The sequence below is a fragment of the Parus major genome, chromosome 8, assembly GCF_001522545.3.
Source record: "Parus major isolate Abel chromosome 8, Parus_major1.1, whole genome shotgun sequence".
NCBI classification, from domain to species: Eukaryota; Metazoa; Chordata; class Aves; order Passeriformes; family Paridae; genus Parus; species Parus major.
Window position 1 is genome coordinate 14431250 of NC_031777.1, and position 25342 is coordinate 14456591.

Genomic DNA, 25342 nt, shown 5'->3' on the forward strand with positions numbered 1-25342 from the left:
CTTCCCTGAGTCAACAAATCTGAAAATGCACACCTGGACCTTGCATGATTAAGGGATAATCTCCGACTAAACAAAATAGAAGCAGATGCTCCTACATGTGCCTATAATAATCTGCATTATCAAAACTGATTAATACAAAATTTGATTAATCTACAAACTGAGGCACTTGTAAACTACTTGTTTGGGGTTTTTTTAATAGACTAGCCAGCTTGCACAGTACTGGTGGGAAAAGCCTTGCCACAATTACAATTGGTCTGTAGCACTAAGTCCTCCACTCACATCTGTGGAAAGCAAACTGCACCCAGAGTGGGATCCCTCTGCTAAAGCTGTTTAGAATTCATACACCTACAGCACGCTCCTGGTTCTTCTGCAACAGATTGAGGAATGGATTTCTTCCCTTATGCCTTGCTATTGTAAGAGTTCTAATAGGCATTACAGAAAAAGAAACCCAAATTGCAAAATGGTATGTGGATTCTGAAAGAGACAAGTTGCTGGACGGACTCCTCACATTTCCTTTTGGCAGTGCTCCCAACCAAGAACAGAGAAAGTAAGCAAGTATGCTGCAGCGGAGAACGGACAGGAAATGTTGAACAGACCAGCTTCACTGCATTCTTGCTGAGACTGAAATCTCTTTCAACACTTTTGATTCTGCAATTGATACATTTAAAAAAAATAACAGCCAGCCTGATGTCTCGGTTTTGGAGAAAATATTTTGCATATAAATTATGGATTAAAGAGAGGGGCATTTGGGCTGGCATTTCAGTGCAATTCATGTTTAACATACAGTAACTATAGGCATACAACATTCAGGAAGAAAATCAGTTCTTTGTTTCTGTCCTGAGTGACAGGAAAAAAAAAAGACCTTAATAAGCAATTAGCCTTATGAACAGCATTCAGCTAATTGCAACAACATTATGTACAGTAAAATGTTTTCCAAGACTCAACAACCCTGTGTAAATGCAACACACTTCAGAAGAATGAACTTAGTGTTCCAGGACTTGCACAGATGTAAATTGGTTAGTAACTCAAGAAGAAGTAGGACACTACAGAAATATTTAACTGAAATTATGTTTAAAAAAAGCCCATCCTTTCCAAAAGTAATGAATTGGCTTGAACAGTATAAGTGGAATTATTAACTTCTCAGGCAAGCAACAAAATAACAAAACATCTAAAGATAAAATACAATTATGATTCTACTTATTTATCAGGTTTAACCTAGAGTTTAACCAGATAAGTTAGTATACAGACAAAATTTTAGTGCAAATGCCATTTAGCTGACTCAGAGATTAGGCAAATTACTTTTGCTGCTCTTGCACATTTATATTTAGTGCGTGTAGGAGGAGCAAATGAGGCTTTATACAATGCTAGTTAGTGGAATTCCACTAGTGTTGTGATGCAGCTGTAATTAAAGACTGGTTATATTTTCCACTTGAAATCCTGGTTTGAAGGGCTTATATATTCCACTGCTTTAAAAAAAAAATCTGTCTAAAATTTGATGCATACACTTCTAGGCTGAAGGCAAAGTGATGCACATAAAGAAAGTTCAAAAATAAAAGTAGTTTAATTTGCAATTATTGCACTGGTCAACCTATTTCTAAGGTTTTCCCTTTACAGTCAGGTAGAGAAAGAAATACCTTGATTTAAAACACACAATATATTTATTTTAATTATATGTAAGTAACAGTGGTTTTTGTCACATCATAATTTTCATAATAGCAGAATAAATAATCTGAAGCTGCAGAAATACTTTAGATGAGTGTATCTTGACTTGTCAATGGTGGCAGAATGTGTGGCTGGTTTTGTAGAACCACTTAATGTAGAACATGTGACATTTGTGGAACGTGTTTACATAAAGTGAAAGAGCCAGTACTGCCCAAGGAGTCTAGCAAACTGCCACTTGCAAAGTTTCTGGAATACCTCAGGTAAGTTAATTGGCCAAGATACACTTTTAATATGCAAAACACTTAACTGAGGCCTGGTATTTAAACTTAAATACATTTGATTATTTTCCTCTTCTTTACATCAAATAACTTTAGTAACTTAATTTCTGAAGTATGAATCACATGTCTTAATGCACATAAGTCATGTGTGCATTAATCAGACTTAGACTGAGGCCTCAAAAGTGTATTTGCAGTTCCTGATGCTTATGTAAATATAAAAGTGGGGCCACTAGCCATCTATACCAGCTAAATTGCGTGGTACTTTTGAAAACCTGGAAATAAGTATGTTTTACAATGCATAGTAATGATGTGAATTTAATCTATGTGAATTTTTGATGGATTTTCATTTGATCAGAAATATCAAAAGAAACAAGCACAAGCTTTATGGTCCTATCCGACAACTCTGCATCTCAAAGATACTGGTATGAAGTAAAGCAAGCAGGTTTTACCAGTGTCTGTGATCAAATCAGTGACCCAAAACATCTTACAAACAGGTCCATTTTAATAAGATGTTGTGTCTGCAACTCTGCATGCATACAAAAAAAAAATAAAATATTCCCAAACAAGAATTGCTAATAAGGTAGTACCATTGTACTTTTGTTTAGAAGTGAGATACTAAACAAGTACATAATTTAAAAACCTTGGAAAAAGATGACAGCTGAAATTCATCCCTACAATTTAAAATAAATAAATTTTATTCTGAAGTATAAAAGATAAATTAATATGCTATTATATGAAGGCAATAATCCCACTAACAGTCGGAAAAATAGAAAGGTTGTCATCTGCTTCAGTACAAATAACTACATTCCTTATTTAGAAATACAACTTTAAAATCTCCTCTTTGGGTGCACAGTTATGATGCCAGCCAGCAACAGCATTTCTGGGTTACTGCTTGTCCAATAGGCAGCAGCTGTCATTTCTTCACAGTTCTTGCACCTGAAACAAAATATCTGTGATTACCATATCAAAATCAATTTTTACCAAGATGTTACTTTTCATTATTAAACCTTATCTTACAAATTCAGAAAAACTAACAGTAGGTCACAAGTCCATAGCTGCCATCTCAAATTCTGATTTATGTTATTAATGCATTTTGTTCACTATTCTTGTAACTGAAGTGCATTTGCTGTCCCAAAAAGCACAACTTACAAATTTTTTGATACCATAATAACTTCTAGCAGATAAGGAAAATGTTATGCAGAACATTTTTGAGAAGAAATCTTCATATGCAAATCTCTATAAAAACTTTGTACAGTTTAAATTAGCACTGTCTTTTAAAATAACTCCTCTGCATGAGGCTTAAGTTTTCATGTTGGATTGCATTTTTGTTCTTAAGTTGCTAACAGTTCAGGAAGTGTCTGTAAAAACCCCATCAACAGTATCAAGGTATCAAGTGGAAAAATCCTATAATGTCCACTAACAAACAGCAAGAAAAATAGCAGTGTGAATGTAAGCTGTATATAGAAGCAAATGCTGCCAAAGCATGTTTGAGGTTAGGGGTTTTAGTTAGTTTCTAGAGCTTTACTACCCCTACCCCTCCTTTTAAAAACAAGTGTATATGCTGGATCTAATTATTCAAGAGTTCATTTATAGACAAAACCAGAGTTCTAGACGTCTTTAGTACATGATACACAGCAGTCATGTTTACATTACTAGTGCTGGAGCACAAGAGACTCTATCAGCCACTACTACTTCACATCATATTATACTAAGGTTCCTGCTATAAATTTAAAGAGGTTATATTGGATCACTGTTTATCTACCCATGCTTAGCTAAGTGCTTATTCTTTGAGGCATGCTATACATACTGTACACAAACACTTGTAAGTAGCATATAAGCAGCTTACAGCTAACATATGAAAGATTATTACAGTAATTCCTAATCTTTTTATGCTATGCACAATTTTTCAAAAACGTTATAAAAATCACTTTTTTAAAGTCAATCATTGCAAGCACTAATTTTTTTCTTACTTACCATTTTAATACAATTTTACTTCTCATTTCAGAAAGAACTATAGTCACAAAACATTAGTTTGCTATAAATCAAATTTGCCTTTATAAAATTATCATTTTTTAATACAGAAAATTACTTCAATTTCCCAGAAAAAGGAAAAAGCCATCCTTAATGTTCAGCAAGATATTTTCAGTTCCTTTATTTGGAATATTTACAACTTATAAGGGTAGCCAACTGCTGTATTGTTACAAAATCTTCACTGCAGATTGAAGCAGAGTAAGAACAAAGAAAACTCTGTGACCTGGTTATTTTATGAGTCCCAAAGGGACAGAGTGGACCAGAACACAAATCAACCCTCCTAGCAATTCCTTCCCTGAACTAATATATTTTCTGTAATAAACAAGAAAGGCAATTGTACAAATGTATTAAGAAAAAAAAGAATGAGACAGACTGTACCCCTGGGCAAGACATACGCACTGCCTCTCCACCCCTTTTCCCTAGACAGATTAGGTAATTTATTTTTTAGAACTAGGACAGAAAATTTCTGTGGAAGACTGGTCAATCTGAAATATGTTACTAATGGAGAAAGTATTTTCTTACATTACGTTAATATACTCAATTTTTAAACGAAGAAGGAACCATATAATATTCTATGTGGAGCCAGAAGCCCTCTGCAACATATTTCATGTTTTACACAGAATGCTTCCAAAATCCAGTGGGTTTCTATCTACTTCACTACAATTAAAATAAAATTTCATTTCCTTATCCCAAGTCTTGGAAGGAACATGACCAAGTAGGTATGTTTTCAAAGCCTTTCTTATATATTCTTAGGCCTCTTTCTACCTGGTATTCCTTTGCAAAAAAAAGACAATTTGTCTGGAAGGAAAGAGTCTAGTAAGCAATTGTACAGGGGCTAGCTAGGAAATTCTTTCTTTCAGAATCATCCCTCAGGAAAAGTTGGAAATTGTTAATGATATGTGTGAAAGGTAGCAGCAGTCACTGTCCTGTTCTTAAGCATCATCAATAACCTAACAGAATTCAAGATGGAAGAGCTAGCACTGCTTCAATTTGCAGTGAAACAACCTTCATAATCAGCTGTGACAGAGCCAACCCTCATGATCTAGAATACAGACCAAACACCTTTGGTGTTCACACAGAAATGAGGTTTCTCTGATATCTCACCCTAGGGAAAGCAAACACACAAACGCAGCATAACTAAAGTGGCAGAGGCCATCTTGGCCTTGGTGTTTAGCTGTAGCTTGGAATCATCCTTCACTGAACTTATTTCTGCAAGGAAGCCTGTTTATCTCTGATCCCCTTTGTACCTGTAGAGATTGATTCATGCACCAAACCAAAGATTTGTACAATTCACAGAGTTAGCTGTCTTCTCAAGTCCTTCCACACACTCCTATTCATTATGCCAAAAAATTCTCACTTCTCGTTCCTACAAGCATGATAGAGCACAGGTCTTTAATGTAATTAATTTTCACAAGATAGGTACCTAAGCCATAAGAAGCTATAATCACATATTGCTTTGTTTAATTTCAACAAAGACCACATCATATCATAGCCAGAAAATCAGGTCCCTAAAGATAATCAGTAATCAAATTTCTCCACAGAAAGCAGACAATTAAGAATGTACCATTAAATTTATAATTTTAAAATAATTCAACTAGTTTCACTTTAGGGGATTAAGATTCAGAAAACACCAGGCTACAAAATACAAGGATTCCGGGAGAAGTAATAACATTTACACTAAAGAGACAACCTGTAATTTCTTCTAGGCAGTACAGTAGTGGCATTAAAAATTGATAATATGTTGTCTATCCAAGGTATGTTTTACCTTTCCAAGAGCTTCTAGGCTATGTTGTTTTCTTTCATTTTTTTTTCTTCAGCTGATTTATTTCCTGATTTCTCTGGAGCAATTCAAACTCTTTTTCACGAATCTCATCTTTAGAACGCTGAAGTTTCTTCTCTAAGCTCTCAATCTGAACAGAAAATGCAATTAAATCAGAACCAATATTTTACCTAAGTCAGAACAATTTTATTAAAAAAACAAACACACACAAAACAAACAAAATTCACAAATATTTCAGTATTAACCCTGACTTTGGATTCCTCTGTCAGTTTTTTGATTTTGTCTAAATTTTCCTTTACTAAAAGAGCAGTTTGGGATTTGTATCATATCAAGTGAAAAATGGGTTTTTATTTTTGGACTGCTATAGCCTTGCAAAATCTATAGTTTCAATTGACGAACATTTATTTTTACTGGTACATTGCTTCCCTCTCCCTACAATATAGAAGAGTTTTTATCTTCTAGAATAAATTTGGCCAGCTATTGTGTCCCAGGACCAGACTTTCTACAGAATTAGCTGCTCTTTGTTAGGGAAACTGTGTTTTTGATGAAGAAGAATTACCTGTTTATTGCATTCCTTAATTTCCAACTCTGACTTCTGTAAATTGCACTGTAATTGAATTATTTGTTGCTCCATTTCTCCCTTATGCTCATGAACTGTCATATCCAATTGTGTAATCTAGAGGTAAAATGGAAGAAAAGGAACTCTTTTATTTTGAACTGATATGCAGACAATATTATGCCATATTACAAACTGTGAGAGCAAAATGAATGAAATTAATCCTTTGTAGCCTCAAGCATATTCTCTCGAGTAGTCAATATAAAGCTACCCCCTACTATTTCATTTAAATAGTGGCCAAACATAAAAAGAAAAGGGGAAATTGGGAAAAATCCATAAATGAATATATTAGGTCCTCATATATACATAATGCAAACCTAGTTCTCCTTTTTAAAGAAACATGTGTAGTTTATTATACCAATCCACCTTGTTAGGAAGTGCCAAATTTTGCCAAACCAAAAAAATTCAATCCGTCAAATGCTTTGATGACTTCCTGGGGCGGTTCACAGGGTACTGTGGCAAAAATACATTGCAAGATCTGGCCTCTTTACAGTGTCAGTTCTTTAAACAGATTTATTCAAATCCCCACTCCTTTTCTCTGAACCTCAAATATTCTTGAATACAAAGGCTGGTAACTCCTTCAGGAAGAGGCTTATAATAAAATGACAGAAGCAGAATTTTCCCACGATGGGCATCAAATCCTGAAGCCAGACCAAAAGACTGAAAATATTTCAAGCGGGCTACAGAAATTTATTCACAACAAAGATATAATTTCTCATTTAGGGGCCACTTTAATGTGAATCAAACGCTTCAGTGCAAACAAGGAAAGGAATCTATTATCTCCAAGCACCCTTCAGCACAGATCTTTCCTTCCTCTTGGCAAACATCAAGATGATAACAGTTGTCCCATAACTTTAGCACTATGGCATAACCTGCTTCTGATTTTCCTGGTACATAATGCTTCAGCAACATACAGCTGGTTTGAGTTTGGCACTGTGGCTGTAGTAACCAGTACTGTTTGAGACAATACATCAAAGCAACCAAACCTAGCAGGCTTTTTATAAATTATCTACTATGTAACAGGTATAATTGTCAGTAACATGCTTGAAAATTATCTGACCTGAGCTACTCTTTGTTTCAGCTCCCAATTCCTTTCTTTCAGTGCTTGGTCCATGACAAGGAGTTCCTGCTTTTTGTCTTCAATTTCATCCTTGCAATACCTGAAATTCTCATGCATTTAATTACTTAATCAACATTCAGTTGCTTGGCTTCAAATACCCAGCTTGAAAATCACAAGACCTACTTAAAGCATATTACCCTAAAGGTGAATTGATAGCAAGGAAACAAAGCCAAATAGAATAATTCTGTTGATTATACTCCAGGTGGGAAATTCTTAATAATTTCATTATTCAAATTACTTAGTTGGCTATATCAGGATTCTTTAAAAAAGAAAGTATCATCAATTTGTGACAGAAAGGAAACTGGACAATTTGTCTATTCTTATGATTACTTCATAGCTTTAGGATTCAGAAAATAATTTCAGCAGATTTTAAAACAGAATTCCCCAAAAAGAATTCAGCACCACATTTAATAATTAAAAATGAGCCAAGGATCTCAAGTAGCAAGACACCTCATGGATGCAATCCATCTAAAAATTACAGAGAGCTGCTCTCTGTAAGAATAAAGAATAAGAACATAAGAATGCTAAAAAACCCATCCAAACTACTTGCTATTCTTCAGGAATAACCAATATAACTAAGTTCTCTTGATGGAAAAGATACCAGCTCACCTGAGCTCAGTTGTTAGATCCATGATAGCAATGTTCTTCTCCTCCAGGGAGGACTGTGCATTCTGTAATGCATCTTGCAACTCCTGAAGCTGTGTTAAAGTGATCTTTAATTCTCCACAAGCATTCTGTAATGCAGATTCCAATTCTGCTATTTTCTGTAAGGCTTTCCTGTGGCAAGTCTCAGTTTGAAGCAGCTTATCTTCAAAATCATTCACTATTTTACACACACACCACAAAAAAGAATGCTTAATCATCAGTACATCAGTCTTCATGCAACATCACTGCCTAGTAGCACTTGTGGTCTTAATAAATTTTCAGTATCACTATTTTTTAAGACAATCTAGAAAAAACAGTGACCACTTTAAAAAAAAAAAAAAATTATGGGGCCTAAGTATTTGCTAGTTTTATTCAGTTCATAATCAACAATTGACCTGAAAAGTAAGGATATATCTAAAGACATCTAAAGGAGACAGTACAGACACAGTATAGTAACTGAACATATAGTGGTAGGAAAGTGCAAGCAGAATTGCTGGTATTTCTCTGGCTTAAAACAATGATACAATTAAACTAAATGGAAGAAGATGGATTGGAAAGTTTATTTCCATAGAGATGTTCCATATGTTTCAAAGGGATGCATTTTTTGAATAGCATATACCTTTATTAAAGCTAAGTGTATAATTTGACTATTACATTAAGAATCTGCATTATCAGTTTACAGGGAAATTACTTATGCATTTCACCTGGGGTGAAGGTATATACCACAAAAGCGAGAATTTGCAAAAGCATGTGAAAAATGTTTGTGATTCTTTTGGGTTGTGGGGGTGTTGTTCATTTGGGTTTGGTTTTGTTTGGGCTTAAAGAGATTATCATTTTTTGACTCTCATGTACTTGATTATGAAAGGAGAGCGAGGAAAAATGTCTAATACATACAGAGGAATAATTCAATTAGGAAAGGAAGCCAGAGAAAAAAAATAGCCAAATTACCCTCGTTTGCCTTTTTATTGAGCTCTGATCTTGCTTCTTCCAGAGTGATATCCAACTGATTTATCTGCAGTGCTTTGTTTGCACCATCTTGTTTTAATTGGACTGCTGCTTTTTCCATGCCAGTAAGTTCATTCTTGCACTGAGCCATCTCCAATTTCATCTGTCTAATAGCTGTCTCTTATACACATCTTTCCATGCCAGTAAGTTCATTCTTGCACTGAGCCATCTCCAATTTCATCTGTCTAATAGAAGTATAAGTAGAATAATAATTCTATAAGTAATAGAATAAGTAACCAGAGCAAAATGAACTATGGAATAACACACTCTAAGACAAGTGCTTGTGACTAAAACAGAAATAAAAGTCATGTTAAGTAGGCTTTTCTTGTAATCAAAGCTGTATTCTTTAAGACTGGCAAGCTCCTGTAGAATGTACTATCTACAATTACAAGCAAGCTGATACAGTTATGATTTGAGCTGCTTTATGAAGCGCTATCTTAAGGCTAAATAGGTTGCCAGGACATGCATTAATTTCATTGGAAAAGTGTTCCAGAAAGTCATGCCTTTGCTAGTCAGAACCTTCCCTTCTGATTTCCAGTCTGTGCTCACAGAGACTGAAGTGTAAGCCCACAGCTGAACATCACTTCAGACAGAAAACACTCTGATCCATATGCCCGTGTTCAGAATACACCTCTCACCTACACTAAACCTACCTGATTGTAGAATTAAGTTCATCCACCTTCTTTGTGTTTAAATCTGCTTCGTGAGCAGCTAGGCGCAGTTTCTCCTCCACATTTCTCAACTTATTTTCTGCACATGCTTTCTGTTTCTGAAGCTCTTTTTCCAAATTGGATACCTATTTAAAATGGCAGTTAAAGAGTACTTTCAAATTGCATACAAAAGAAATACACATTCTTGTCTTGCAACTCACATAGGGAGAGTTTTTACACAACAGATTTCTTTATAGTCTGTATACAATTTAAAACTAAAACTCTGCACATTTGAAAGACAAATAGTTTCTGGCAAATACAAGATGCAACTTTCTGAATTAATGCACCTCTCCTTAACTGCAGTTTAGGGTTTGATTTTCCAAGTACCTAGCCACTCTAATGCTAACTAGAATTTTTGATAGCTCAGAACCTGGATTAAGATAAAACAAGCTACTAAACTCTTTATTTTAGATATATCTAAATAATAATTATCAACTCAGTTATCAAAAAATATTCAATTTTATAGGTATTATGAAAACATATACAAGGCATTTAATTTCCTCTATATATGTAGACACTTCTCACCATACCTGTTTTTCAAGTTTAATTTGATTATCTTCCAGCTCTCCATTTCTAATAGTTTCTTGCTGTAACATTTGCTGCTGATGATGCAAAGTTTGTTGCAAGAGAATGTTTTGTTCACTCATGTCCTGAATATTCTGACCTTTTATTTTTATTTCTTTCTGTAAATAATGAAGCTGAAAAGACATTTATTCTCCATTACAATAAAACATTTTATTTGCAGTTGCATCAGCTATTCTCTCATAATGAACACAGAATCACACTTGTGATTCAATAAAACTTTTGGTTCTGAATTTAGCTGCATTACAGTTTCAACAGTACATAACAGAGTTCATAATTCATCATTGAGTTATGCTCTAAAGTGAGGAAAGTAGTAACTTCTCAGTCAGTCACAGGTTTTGATTCTTGCTTTCTAAATATAACTTCTCAGTATTTTAAAAACATACATAGCAGATTTTTAGTTAGAACCACATTTTTTCTACCAGTCTTCTTTATTTCTCAAGTTCTTGTTTTCCCCTTGAGATTTTCTTCTCAGTCCTCCCCTTTATTTCTCTTTGCCTGCATGACAATAGTCATTCCAATAAAAAAGGGAATTTTGAGTGCCTAACTTGTTTTATATTGAATAGTCTGGTTTCTCAGTGGTGAATACAAGAGGGAACTGTTCTGGGTGGGGGAAAAAATAAAAATAAAAAAAGGAGGAGTGTTCTTGGAAAAAAAAATCAAAAATAAATCACTAACTGCTCACTCAGAGAAGTAGTAACTGGACTTTATTTATGGGAAAGTGGTCATAATTATAAAGCCTCACTTGGCACACTTGATGTTTCACACAGCATCCAGTCCTTCATGTGCAGTATAAAAACAACAGGGTTTAGGGCTTAGGAAGCAGCTGTAAATATCACAGGCTTATGTCTGACAATGACCACACAACTTCCATCAAGCTAATCCTGTACAGGGTCCAGCAATCTCCACTTGACTAAAGCTCTCAGCAGGTAGGCCAGCGCTGACATTATCAGCCTACTATTAATTAGTTCACCCAGAAAAAAAAAAATTAATTATAATATTTAAAGTTAACTCTTTCAAGTAATAGTGGAAAACATGATAAAACTCAGGTTCTAGAAGTTAACATTTTTTTATGCCCAGGACTTCTTCCCCATTAAGATAGCTGAAAAACAGATCAATTTTGTGCACTTAAATTTATATTGCAATAGTGTTCTCTCCATTTTTTCCAAGATAATGCTTTGTTTCACATTATTCTGATTTTGTTACTTCTTTCAACAATTCATTTATCTTAGCGCTCCTTTTCCCTAACTTACCCAGAGTTTCTGAGTTACGATTTTCCCCTTTGCCCTCACAAAATCTATCATTTTTTCCCAGTTTACTTCCCATTCACAGGTCCTGTTGCAAATTTTGGCTGTTATTTCACAAACTTTTAGATTAAATCAATCGTAACAAGTGTTCTCTGCAAGAGTTGTAAAACAACCTGTTACCTCTTCAGACCTTTCTTTCAGATGATTTTCAAACATCTGTTTATTTTCTTGTGACTGGCTCAAATACAGCGCAACTTCTTCCTTACAAACATTTAGTGCTGACTCAAGCTGTCGTACCTAGGTGAATGCAATAATTATTTTAAATTACTTATTTAATTATTTAAAATAATTTAAAATTTAAAAGTTTTGTATTAACTGGTCTAAAAATTGTATTAAAAGACAGCTTTGTGTGAAACATCAGAAAAGCTACATTTTTATCGTAAGAGTATTAAAATAGTAAGGGAAGATTATAGTAAACTTTAAACTGAAACAGTCTTCAAAAATTAAAATTATTTGCAAAATTCAAAACTATAATACTTTAGACTGTGTTTATATCAGATGAGACTTTCGGTTATGAGGAGAAATGCCAGTCAGTTACTAGAATTTCAAAGCAAACATAGGGTCAATACCAAATCATTAATCCATCACGTTTTATTACATATAGAACTGCATAAATAAATTTGGAATTATCATCATAAGTGAGCTGACACACATGTTTTTTTAAAAAAAACCTCAGATCTTAAAACAGTTATTTTCAAAAAGTTACCAAGCAGCATGATTTCCCTTTCTGCTCTGGGAGACAGTGCCTGAGTTTCACCAGATGAGAAGGGAAAAGCTTTGAGCAATGTCAACACTGTAAATCTATTTTACACTTTTAATGCTCATTTGGGTTTGAGTAATCTCTAACAAACACCTTATAACCTTGAACTGATAAAAATTGTAACAAACAAACCCCCAGAGATCTTAAGGCATAGTAATTAAGCTTTTCTTAACCATTTGGTTTCAATGCTAGGATTTCTCATCAATGAGAATTGTCCTGAATTTAGCTGCAGAATGTCTAATTCTTTCAATTTTGCAATCAGACTGCCAGTTTTCTAAACCATACTGGACTTTGTGTATCTATCCCCAGCTGATTCAAGAGCTTTTTGAAGAGAAATTACTACATGTCTTAATTTTAAGCCTCTGGAAAACATCCCAAATACTACAAAGCCACTAGGATAGAGAATTGGTCCAACACAAGCTCAGAAAGAGCATGAAAACAGCAAAGTCCCTGATACCTTCTCCCACTGATATCCTGAAGATTTAATACTTTGAAACCTGACTAGGGTAAATCTGCACTGGTTTATTAAAATCCTTTTACAAGTGCTGCATGGAAAATGTTTATCAGTCAAACACTAGGAAGAGCTAGAGATGGCTAAAAACATAACCAACATTGTAGGATCACATATATGTAAAATAAATTCCATATTTAGACCAAAAGCATGTATAACATTAGGTCTATGAGACAATGTTGGACTTTAAGAGTACCATAAGCACAAGTTTGCCCTATTTGTAACTACAGTAATTGCATTAAGCAATTATGCATTGCATAATCTCTTACTTTAGGTTTCATCATACTACTTTTAATTAAAAAAAAAAAAGAAAACAAAACAAAATTAAACAACAGAAAATAAAGAAATATTTCTGATAAATGACTTCTAGAATATGAACTTAAGACATTTATATAGAACAGTTTTTCTATAAAAGATTAAAGGAAATACACTGTTAATGCAACCTTTAAAACTATTACTTGAACATTATAGAGAGCTTACTAACTTTGATTTTTTCTTCTGTTAATTGACTTTCCAGCATCTTCAATCCTTGATCTTTCTTGATATTTTGATTTTCCATTTCCTGTTTTTACACATATTTTTATTCAAGAGAACCAAATATAAATATTACATAACATTAATGTTATAAGGTTATAAGTACTTAATAAAAACTCAGAATCAGAGAATCAGGAAAAGAAGTGCAGATCAGTGTATCTAAAACACAATTGCTTTTACAATATATATGTACATGATACTCTAAACTGAATTTGGTTGCTGAGAGATGTCTCTTCATATTCTGCAGCAGCAGACATTATTAAAAGAAACAAAACATTATCATACTAGAACATTATTGTTTTTCCACCTAGTGCAGGATTGATGCAATCATTCTTGATCCAGATATCTTTCCATTCATTAGACAGAGTCGCCTAAGGGGCAATCCAGAGGCATAAAGAGAATGCTAAGACAGAAAATACTGAAAGGTCATTAAAATTTGTACAATATAGTAGTAGCAGCAGTAATTGGTGACTACACTAGATTCAGTCAATCACTCAAATAAGAATTTAGAAGCAAAAACATAAACATCTTTTATTTTTCTCAATCTTTCCATGTATTTATGGATACACTTTTCATTATTTTTAGTCACTTGTTTGATTTGCATTTAAACAAAGTCAAGAGCCAACCTTACCTCTCTATTTCCTATTAGCAGCTCATCCAATGATTCAATGTGATGCTGTTTCTGTATAACCTCTTGTTGTAACATAGATATTATTTTCTCTTGTTCAATGTATTGTTGATGTATTGTCTCCAGCTGTGTCTGAAGCTGTCCGTAAGTAAATCGTAATTTATTTTAGTAAGAATTTGTTCACCTAAGTGATTCTATTCTCCCATCATTATCATAATGAAAATTAAATACATTACTGCCATTGACAGTATTGCACAGTCTTAAGATTATCAAGAAATCCCAAGCACTTAATATCTTAAATCCAGATAAGAATGACAGCAGACAGAGTGTAATTGTCTGTCACCAGCCAAGACAATAAGACATAAATACATTCTTTACTAAAAGATGAGAAGCTTTTAAACAGCTCAAAATAATCAGTTATATTTCTAGTCACATGGAGAAACAGACTTCTCTAGAGACTGAAAACCCCACAACAGGTCTCCCAGAACAACAGATGCCCATAAGGCTCAGATTGGCAGAGGTTCAGCCAACGAGAACATTTTTAGAAGCTGTCATGCTTTAAACCCAAAAAACTATAGCTATGCTTTTTTTGTGTGTGTGTCTGTGTTTGGAGCAAAGAACAACACTACTCTTCCTAAGTCCTTATTTCTCTTCAGCTGAGCAGGATATGAATATTTCAGAGGGAAAGTTGTATAGCTAGTTAGGTGGAAAATATACTAACCTCAAGGAAAGTAAGGAAAAGAAGGAGCTTTTTAACAGAACTTTTTAAATGGATGTGTATGAAAATTACAAGACAAATTAATATAGGGAAAAGATACCAAATATAGCAGTCATACACACTACTACAAGATAAAGGTCTTACTAGGTCAATCTGTCTCTCCATTTCTTTGTGCTGCTCAAGGTGAAGCAACTTTTCATTTTCAAAAGCAGAAGTTATTTTCTCATGTTCTTCACTGATAGTCGTTTCCAGCTCATGAATGCATCTGTTTTTTCCCTGGGAATTGCCAAAATAAAAGGACTCAATAAAAACATTTAGCTGTGATATTAAACAGTGTTTTATTTGATCATCTGGTTTCTAGATTTCATAAAGGAATAGCTAACAAAATTCTGAAGTTACACAGAGCATGTGTCATCTCAAAGGATGTCACACCTATACCACAGGTATAGAATAGAATGTCAGTAAATGCTGCCACTACAGAGAAGCGCCTGCCAAGGTGGATTATGGCACAGGTAACAACTCCTGACAAAGACAAAAAGAAATTCAATCTTCATATGGATAGATGAAATCTTTAAAATACACTTTTGAAGACTTTTTTGTTTACAAATCTACATGTATTTCACTGAAACAAATGGGAATTCAACAGGGCCAGACCTTCACTGCACGTGTGGCCACAAGGAGAATATAACATGTTCATTAATAACTTACCACATGCAAGGGCAGGCAAAAAAGGATGTTTTATTTCAAACAAGATTCAGTTTTTAAAACCTGCATTCCTAAAATCTGCACTGATTATTTAGAAAATTTGAAAGTCCACACATTTTGAATACAGGTAATACTAGCGTCAAGTCAAACTTTTATGTCTTTCTAAATAAATGTGGATTCCCACTGAGAACATTTTACCATGAGTTCCTGTTCCAACTCAGCGTTTCTTTCTGCAGCAGTGGAATAAGCAATAGTCTTTTCTTCCAACTGTTTCTCAAGTGCAGAAAGCTGAGAAGACTTCTTTCTTATCTGAAATTAAATATGGCACAAAACAGCCCATAGACAACTGTTTTAGTTTTATTCAAATATTTGTATGCACTTTCTTATCACCAATCCCATTTTAGCTACTACTATAGTACTTTTAGTAAGTAGTTTGGTTGATTTTGTTGAACCATGTATTACTTACAGAAAAAGATTCAGGACAATTTACTTACAATTTATCCAATTAATTATCAATGACATAGTTTTACATATTTATAACATTTACATTCATCATTAGGAAATAACTGCAAAGCTCATTGTGCTAAACTCTACAACACATTAGCACCAGAACGGAAACATTACAATTTAATTTATTTACCCTGAGAAAAACTGAAGCTTAAATTTTTTCTTTGGCGACTCTCTGGTAATGATGTTCATCTCTAGCAACTACAGTAACATTTAATGAGGTAAAATACAACTGTTCCTTCAGCCTGTTTCCTAGGATTACCCATCAATTCAACCACACCAGAGCAACAAGGCTGTGTGTATTTTTCACATAACAAATCAAAGTAGTAGCAGAAAAGCCTACTAAATACACCAGCTTTAAAACAGTATTTCTGAAAACTAACAAATTAGGGCTGCTAATTCTTTCTGCCTGCTGGAAAGTTTAGTTTGAATTTTTCTCCAATTAATCAGATTTCAAAATTATATGGCAATTGCAGTTTTTCTGTAACTATTTCCTTCACTACCTTTGATTACTGAACTGAAGAAAACAGTGCTTTAAAAACTTACTTCTCTCTCTAAGCTATTAGTTTTTGAAGCCTTCTTCAATAGGTCTTCTTGTATGATTTGAAACTGACTGGTTCTTTGAGCCATGCTGGTCCTCAAGGCAGAATTCTCTTCATCTGCTTTTATCAGCTTAGTGCGTAGCTTCTCTACCTCTTTCTGGAATTTTTGCCTCACCTTTTCAAATTGTTTGCTTATAAGTTCCAACTGTTGATATTTTCTCCTCTCTCAAAGTAGAAAAAATTAATTTAAGTTAATTTATAAAAGCACATGCAAACCCATAATTTAACTGAAAGCAGCGACTCATGAAAAGAAACAAAAACCCCAACAAAACCCCAAGAAACCAACAAACAGAATAAAGACAAGTGCCCTGATGTAATTTCATGGATCAATCCAAACAGTAATGACAAAAGCAATCAGAGAAACACTGTAACAGCAGGATACAGAGAAAATAATCAACAAAAACATAGACTTTAGCACAACCTGCACAAAGAAAAAAATACATGATTCCCTTTCAACACAACTCCTAGCTCAGCTATTGCTAAACAAGTAACTTAAGCAGCAAAATAAAGAAATATATTCTCTGGAGAACATGACAATTTCTAAGGTGGCAAAATATTCTCTGTTCAACCAAAGCACACTTGCTGTAAAACCAACTTGAAGCCCTGCAGAACATTTCTGTTCTGTGGATTAATTGGACAGAACTGCACAGCTATTTCAGCAAGCTTACCTCCTGCATTTCTGATCAATTTGACAGGTTCTGTTTCCAGGTCACACAACCTGCTGTTTTCTTGTCCTTCATTACCATTCGCAAGATGATCAGCTCCAGTACAGATAGTTAAGTTTTCACCAGGCTTTTGAATTTCTGCTCCTTTCATTGCCAGTTTAATGCTATTATAAAGGAGGAGACAGCTATTTAACATTCTTTCTACATTCTAGTTCTAATAGCACCTTATTATCTGCCTATTCTTGCCATAGTTCAGTAACCAGAAAGCTATACCTTAGATCTGCAATCAAAGGTTTACTTGATTCACCACAAGATTCAGAGGTAGCTTCTGTTGAGGAACTCAATAGCTGCTGTTTGAAAGGGTGCCATTTAACCTAAAAGTTAACACAATATAAAGGTCAATGAAAAATCAACCTTTTATTGCTTCACACCTTTTATTGCATTCTTAATTCATGTGTTATACTGAAATATAAATTTTAAGATACATATATCAGGATATTAAAAGTTTGGATAACTCAATCCTTAAAATCATTCAAAACATAATGCACTGTTAAGACCATATCAGTTACTCTACCTCTCCAGATGGGCTTAAAGACAACTGAGAAATAATGGTTTCTAGTATATTGAGCTCTTCCCTTGAAACCTCTATTTCTTGACGACATAATTTCAAGTGGTTATGTTGCTGTGCAGTAAGTGCTGTCAGCTCTTCATTTTCACTTATTAGAGCATCTTTCTCTTTAAGTACTATTTCTTTTTCAGCAAGTTCACTCTCAAGCTTGATGATCTTCTGATCAGACTGACTCAGCATTACTGTCATTTCCATGTTCTTTGCCTCTAGAGCTTTAATTTCTTCTTTTGTGTTGTGATTCTCTTTCTTTAATTGTCTAAAAAGACATTTAAAAGGTATTTTTATTACTAGAAGCAGAGACTTACTCAGGAGACTTAAGCTAATGTAAGGGTGTTTATACACTGCCCACTCTTGCCAAAATGGCCTAAAGAATGACAATTAAGACAGGAATGTGAGTGTGGACAAAGCATGTAAATTGAGTAACTCCAAAATGTCTGTGCAGGTGTTGTCCAAACCTAACAATTCTAAAGACAACCAGCTCATGGCTGCCTTCCCTCATTAAAGCAATGAGGGAACTACCAAGGAACTTCTGAAAAAAAGGGGGCTTCAGCTTGAAATGAAACATACAGGAATATAAGAACTTGTAACAGTTGGAGTTGGGATGGAAAGCAGTCAAAACCAGGTTTGACTGTTCCATAAGCTGCAGGCAGCATCACAACCACCACTGAGGCCTGAGTGCAGCCTCCCCATCAGATGCCAAGAGTATCCCTCATTCCAGCCAGGGACTGACAACGTGGTATACAACAGGCAGGGACCCACAGCTGGCAGTGCAAGGGGACCCCCAGGGGGAGCAGCCCAGGGGGGCAGAGCACAGGTACCCAGCAAACCAGGCAGCCCTCTGCCCTCAGGAGCAGCCAGTGAGCCAAAGAACCACTGCCCCAGGAGGCTTGGGGGGGATCCTCTTCCTGAGAGTGGGGGGCAGCATGTGGGATTAAAATGTTTAAAAATTAGTTACAGAAAATAAGTAGAAATGCATTGGTTTGAACTGTATGAATTGAGCAGAACATTCACAGTGACAATTGCAACATCCAATTTATTGTAAAATAAATGTGCAGAGAATTTTTTAAAGCCTTTGTGTTACCTTAGTTGCTCTTCTAGGATGTGTAGATCCTTTTGGTAGCTGATACACTTCTCATTCAACTTCTCTTTTTCTTTTTCACAACTAATTAAACGTTCTCCCAAGACTACTTCTTCAGCTTTAGCCTTAAAAAGCAATTCTTTTTCATTACTGTATAGCAATAAACTAAGCTTCCATGGTCAAGAGGCTATTTTTAAAATAATGTTATGAACACTATGCTCTTTCTGTAAGTCAGTAGATAACACTATTGCTCACTATTGTGAAGCGAAGAAGAGGCAAAGAAGTTTTTTTTTTTCCTGTCATTTAGGAAAAAATTAACTTAATATTTTAGGGCACATTTGAGGTTGGCAACCTTGCTCTACAAGGAAAGCAGTCTAACAAAAAAAAAAAATCTCTGTAAGAACTAACTGTACTTTTTCCTCCCACAAGGCAGGAACGATTAACAATTCTGATTATCAGAACTTAGGGAGATTACTTCATTTTCATCTTAGCTCTTCTTCAACACATGTTTCATCAAACAGCTTATACATATGGAGGAAAAAGAGCTTTTAAAAGGATCTTGTATTTTTAAAATGTAAAATTTCCAGCTGGCAAGCAGGAGACAATAACAAACAGCAGCACTATTAGGATACTCCAAAGATGCAGACTCCAAAGATCCAGACTGTGCAAAGACACATATATATAAAATTATATAACTGAATTTATCACCACAAACAGTTGCTTATCCTGTCCCACCTTTTTTAGGACTTTGCCACCAACAAGTGAAAACAACTGACTCACTGATGAACTGTTGCTATTAGCTGCTGGGCCTATTGGAAGAAACATCTTAACACCATGGCAAATACAAGTGAAGAAAAAACTCACCCTTTCTAGTTTTTCAGTTATTTCTGCTTTACACTTTGTGAAAGCTCTTGTCATCTCCTCCACATTCAACAAAGCTTCATTTCTTTGCTGATGTGCTCTGCCAAGCAAAAGATGCAAACCAATTTTAAAACCCACAAACTCCAGCCATTAATGTAACTATCTTCTCCAGTTAATAAAACAATTACTACTGTAATTCCTCCAGGTACTTCCTTTCTTCTTCCAGCTTTCCAAGCCCCAGATATCTGTTCCAAGAAACAACCCAGGCTCCCCACTGCTCCCCTCTATCACTCCACTGCCCCATCCCTTGTCATTACTCATTAGGAAAGAGAAGTTGGCAGAGTAACCTCAGCACAGCTCAGGCATGCAGTCTGTCCAGGACAGCCAATACAGGCACACAAGAATTGCTGCTGCTCAGTAACGTTTCTTTCTTCCATGAAGGGGGCTGGGGATGGGGCAGTGCCTCATCTAAGTACAGCCAACCCTCCGATCGGTGTCTCACTGAGGACCAGTGCCCATTTGGAAATGGCAAAATTATTCAGAGAAGAGGCTAAAAGCATTTCAGAATAAAAAAGCATTAAGATAAAGCACTTCAGTTTGCCTGGGTAAAGAAGAGTAAGCTGTTGCAATTACTGATTAAAAGTAAACCACAATAATTGTTGATATTAACCATAACTCACACTTAACACCTGGCAGAAGCTCAGCTTTTCTGAAGTACAAAAATATTTACATTTACAACTACTAACTAAGTACAGCTAGTTCCAACCCCACATGCTCCGAAGGAACAGCAATCACAAAACAAAACATTTCTTCAACCAGCATTGGAAGCCCCACAGTATTTCAGGTTTTCTTGCCATAAGAAGGTCAGAAGTAATTTCATGGGTAGAGCCACAAGTCAAACAAATAGTTTGCATTTAAAAGGTTCAAGAAATGCTTTTCCAAGCCATGAATTCAGGCAATTTTTTGCCCCAGGTAATGCCGTTTAATTAATAAGGAATGCATGGATCTTTTAATTTGTTCTACTCACTTCTTTAAATTACATTTTGGAGGTGATAGGAGTGTTCATAGCAACTTCCAACAGTCAGATTCCCTAATCCTCTCAAGTAGTGACAGAGCCACTAGGCTAAAGGAGGAAATAGGAATGGGAAATGGGGATTGAGATGGACTCACAGCACCCTTTTCAACAGTTATCATATAGGCAGGTAAGATTAAGGGTAATATTAAAATGTTTTCCTGATGTAAGTTTTTCTTTTGTCCTTTTCCTCACACTAAGGAATACTGCTCAATACCAACTACTGAGCATACACTGCGGGTTCTTGCAAGACAAAGACAAAAATAATTCAGGAAAAATATATTCTGCACACTGAAGTTTTCCAGTGCAGTACATCTATACTGAAGGGAAAAAAAAAACAGCTGATAAACTGGATACTAGTGTGTGATATCAGCCTGCAGCTACCAACGGATTTCAAAATTTTAAACATGCGCGTTTAAATAATCAGTACCTTCCCACATAATTTCCCCTTTTTTTCAAAATAACATCCTTAAAAAAGAAAAGTAATTTGATTCCACAAAGGAAACAACTTCCAATGGAAATAAACACTTATTGCTCTATTATTCTATGCTAATTTATTAAAATTAGTCAATTACCTCCTTTCTTGCTTGCTTTGTTCAATTAATTCAATTTGCAGATTTTTATAGCCCTTTTGATATCTTTGCAACATGTGTTCTCTTTCCATTGCTGTTTTCTGATTTTGATCTAGTCTATCTTCTGCATCTCTAGCAAATAGACAAAGCATAATAAAAAATAAGAACTTTTTGTAAAAAAAATAGATTGCTGTTGTTCTTTAGTGCACACATTGTTCCAGAACTGCTAGACAAATATGCTGTAACTCTCAAGACTAGGTTAGAAACACCCATAGTCTCCAGACTCCCCAGGAGTATGTCTGCAGACTGGAGTGGTGTCTAACACTTATCAGCAGGCACCAAGTGTCACAACTGTCAAGGACCCAGAAACCTGACTTGGTGTCACGAGCTCTGATCATAGAAATCATATTTTGTCTGCCAAGCAGTGTGACTGGGAAAGAACACTAAAATATAAATTTAACATAAATATTTTTACCTTTTTTTTTTTTTTTAATGTCTTCCTGACACCTCTGAACAGTGCTTTCATCCGCTTTATTTGGCCATTTGCTTTGATTAATGTATTCATGGAGAAAGAATTCTTTGTGTTACAAAGAACATGGTCATGTTCAGAAATATATATGCTTGTTACAAGAGAATATATGTGGTCATGGAGCAAACAATCACCCCATCCAGCTGTAAGGGCACATTCCTATTCAGCACACATTACAAACTGGTTTCTTTTACCAGTCTTTATTACTTTTTCTCAGTTTCTTGAAGTACATTCAGCACAAAATAAACCACCTCCCTCCTCCTATCAATGGCTCTGAAATTCAAGTATCCCAGACCCCAGACTACATGACCCACACCGTACCAGAAATTGTTACCCCTAAAAAGAGATTAGACTAGTAGGAAGACAACAATAAAATACTGATTTAAAAGTACACATTACTTCAGAATTTTATCTTGAGCTGAAACTTCTGCTTCCAAATTTACAATCTGTTCTTTCAACTTTGGAATGCTGACTAAATGTGTAGCTAAAGCAGCCTCAAGGTATGAAATCTGAAATACAAACATATTTGGGGTCTCATTAACATTTGCATATATACAGGTGAGAAACAGAAGAAAAATCTGCTTACTGAAAGAAAATGCTCTTAACCCCACTGTAAATTATGTTTATTCATCTACACCACCTTAACTCCAATTTTCTGATCATTTAGCATTCCTTCCCGTTCCAGTGTGATATTCTGTCTAGCATAATATATTCTTTATAGTTTGATCTTGTCTCTTGCTTTTCCCCAGAAGTTTATATCCAACTACTTCCTCTTTCAGTGTCACACAGTCCAACATTTTGCTAATCTATTTATTTATACTATTTTGGAGATAACATTTTTCAAACAAAAGCCACTAAAGGACAGCTATATTATATTAATATTATATATAAACCACATAAAAGAACATAGTTGTCCTGAAACAAACCTGTACAGACAAGTGTACATTAAATAAGTAATGATTTATTAGATACAATATTCCAAATCATCTACACTTTTTTCAAAATAGCAATATTAATCCAACCTGAGAGATCAACCATTTTAATTTCCTAGACAAATGACTACTGTGTCATTATTATTCCCATTAATGTTTCAGACATGTGAATGTACAGCATTAAATGCATTTCTGCACGATTTTCTTTTATAGTGTATTTTTTATTCTGTGGCTTACTGTCTTTAGACTAAATTTTGGAACATAAGTATATGGAATTCGTAATTAATATAGTTATTTTGCTAATCGAGAAATAGACTCCAAATTATCCTGTCCAAGATTAATACTGATTATTAAATATATACTAAATATTAAACTTACACAGATTAACGTAAGACAAAACGCAGCAGATTCTTGGAATTCTAAACTCAAAAATCATGCTCACTGGGTGTTTTGGGGCTTGTGTTTCTCTTTGATGAACACAATAGAGATACATACTTTTGTTTTTGATTGCATCAATTCAAAGTTCATTGTTTCCACTCTGTTCTTTAGGTAGTAGTTCTGAGAAGTCAAAGATGCATTTTGCTCATGAAGGGCATCCAACTTCTCCTGAAGATGTTCATTTTCTTCCACAGTTTTACCCAAAGTTGTGGATACTGAGTAAGACTAGACATAAAAATACACTTATAAATATATATACACATTATTTTATTATATATAAATATATATACATTAAAATATATCATAGAATCAAAACCAATTTGGGTTGAAAGGGAACTTTAAAGGTTATTTACTCCAACCACCTTGGAATGAACAAGGACAACCTGAAGTAGATCAACTTGCTCAGGGCCCTGACCAACCCGACCTTGAATGTTTCCTTGGATGGGGTATCTACCACATTTCCCGGCAATCTGTTCCTGCGTTGCACCACCCTCATGAGTAAAACACTTGTTACATTTTGTTGCATCTAATCTAAATCAGTTGTCCTGTCGCAACCTGCTAAAAACTTGATCCCTATCTTTCTTACACACCTCAAGTACTGAAAGGCGGGAGTGGAAGCTTCTCCAAAGAAATGTACTCAAGTGGTACTACTTAAGAGTGTTCATCTGACACCACTGTCTGATGCTCCAAGCCCAGCAACCAAAAATGTTGAAAAACATAGCAAAGAACAGAAAGCAAAAGTAGCAAAAAGAAGTAATGAACTGAAATATTTACTTTGGATTTTCTTTGAAAATCCTGGCGAGATGTTCTACCACAATTCTTCTTCAAGCTGGAAAATCCTTGACAATCGTAATTCGGCTGTACAAAGTCCTTCAGAGGGACGTCTATCACCTCATCGAAGCAGTGGCTGTAATGTTCACTTGTACTAGTGGTTGGAGGGAGAGCAAAAAGTCACTACTTTTTTTCTTTATTAGGTTGCTCATAAAAACTATTGAAATGAAAAGCACAAAAGGAGCTAATTGCATGATCCACCACACAAAATACAACAGACTCTCACTACAAGAGACAGGAGGTCCTCATTTCCAGGCGCTCATACCTGGATAGCTCTTTTTCTACAGTTTGTAGATTTTTTTCAGTTCTCCTCAGCTGATTCTGTAATGTCTCTACATTTGCGAGCAGGTCGTCGTGAGCATCACTTTTAGAGCAAGTCCACATACTACATTCCATTGGTAACATGGATAAGGCTAAAGTAATAGTTAATATTAAAACACTGTTAAATGGGCATGAAAACTATTTATAAAAACAAAAAGGAGAAAAAATACAATAAAGAAAAAAGCTCAATTTCCAAATGTAGACATTCATTTCACACAGTACATCCTCCTACGTTCACTAGACAAATATAACAAATTGTCCCTTTTGTAAGGAATTCTGTATGCATTCATGAGGTACAAAAAGCTTCATGACTTGCCATATATGAAAACTGGAAAAACCTGCTATACATTATTTGCCAAAAAATTCTGAGATCTGGCAGTCCCGTGCAGCTGGCGAGGAGCCCGAGAAGCGAACGGCGCATACACGAACGCGCAGAACTTGCCTCGCTGCCTGCGACCGGCGCAACGCGACACGAAAGCGAACCGGCCCCAGGCGGACGGGCAGCACCACAGCCAGGGTGGGGGACGCCGCAGGACCCCGACCCAGAGGCCCGGGCTAGCGGAGAGCTGCGGCACGGCGCACTCGCGGCCGTCCCTCAGCTCCGAGCGGGTCGGTGCCGGTGGCGGAGCCTGGCGCCGCTCCCACCGCGCTCGAACCGCGCGGGGCCCTCACGGCGCAGGCGCGGCCCCGCCGCCGGCGCGCTGGGGCGGGAGC

General features: G+C 35.5%; 1 protein-coding gene across 5 annotated transcripts; it reads right to left on the minus strand.

Moving 5' to 3' along the window:
* Positions 1-2612: 2612 nt before the first annotated feature.
* Positions 2613-25297, minus strand: CCDC18 (coiled-coil domain containing 18). Of its 5 annotated transcripts, XR_001523191.3 has the most exons (25): positions 24573-25297; positions 24251-24401; positions 23534-23701; positions 22506-22615; positions 21581-21709; positions 19937-20033; positions 19076-19197; positions 17941-18250; positions 17640-17740; positions 17370-17530; positions 16646-16866; positions 15791-15901; positions 15032-15163; positions 14173-14307; positions 13492-13569; positions 11857-11973; positions 10378-10545; positions 9791-9933; positions 9081-9244; positions 8097-8310; positions 7428-7527; positions 6311-6427; positions 5737-5881; positions 5219-5337; positions 2613-2876 (listed from the first exon to the last, which is right to left on the minus strand). XR_001523191.3 is itself a non-coding variant. In XM_015636737.3 (24 exons), the coding sequence occupies exons 1-23, from the start codon at positions 24710-24712 to the stop codon at positions 5771-5773; spliced, it is 3300 nt and encodes a 1099-aa protein (XP_015492223.1). In that variant the 5' UTR covers positions 24713-25297; the 3' UTR covers positions 2613-2876; positions 5737-5770. The 5 variants fall into 5 exon arrangements, 4 of the variants coding, with proteins under 4 accessions (XP_015492223.1, XP_015492224.1, XP_033372309.1 ...); XM_015636737.3 differs by lacking the exon at positions 5219-5337; XM_015636738.3 differs by lacking the exons at positions 5219-5337; positions 21581-21709.
* Positions 25298-25342: the final 45 nt, after the last annotated feature.

Coding starts and splice junctions, on each gene's coding strand:
- CCDC18 (XM_015636737.3), bottom strand. CDS start 24,712: ATGTTACCAATGGAATGTAGTATGTGGACTTGCTCTAAAAGTGATGCT. Junction 19,198..19,936: donor TAACTGAAAAACTAGAAAGG/GTGAGTTTTTTC, acceptor TTGCTTTTTAAG/GCTAAAGCTGAAGAAGTAGT. Junction 14,308..15,031: donor TGGAGAGACAGATTGACCTA/GTAAGACCTTTA, acceptor ACTTACGGACAG/CTTCAGACACAGCTGGAGAC.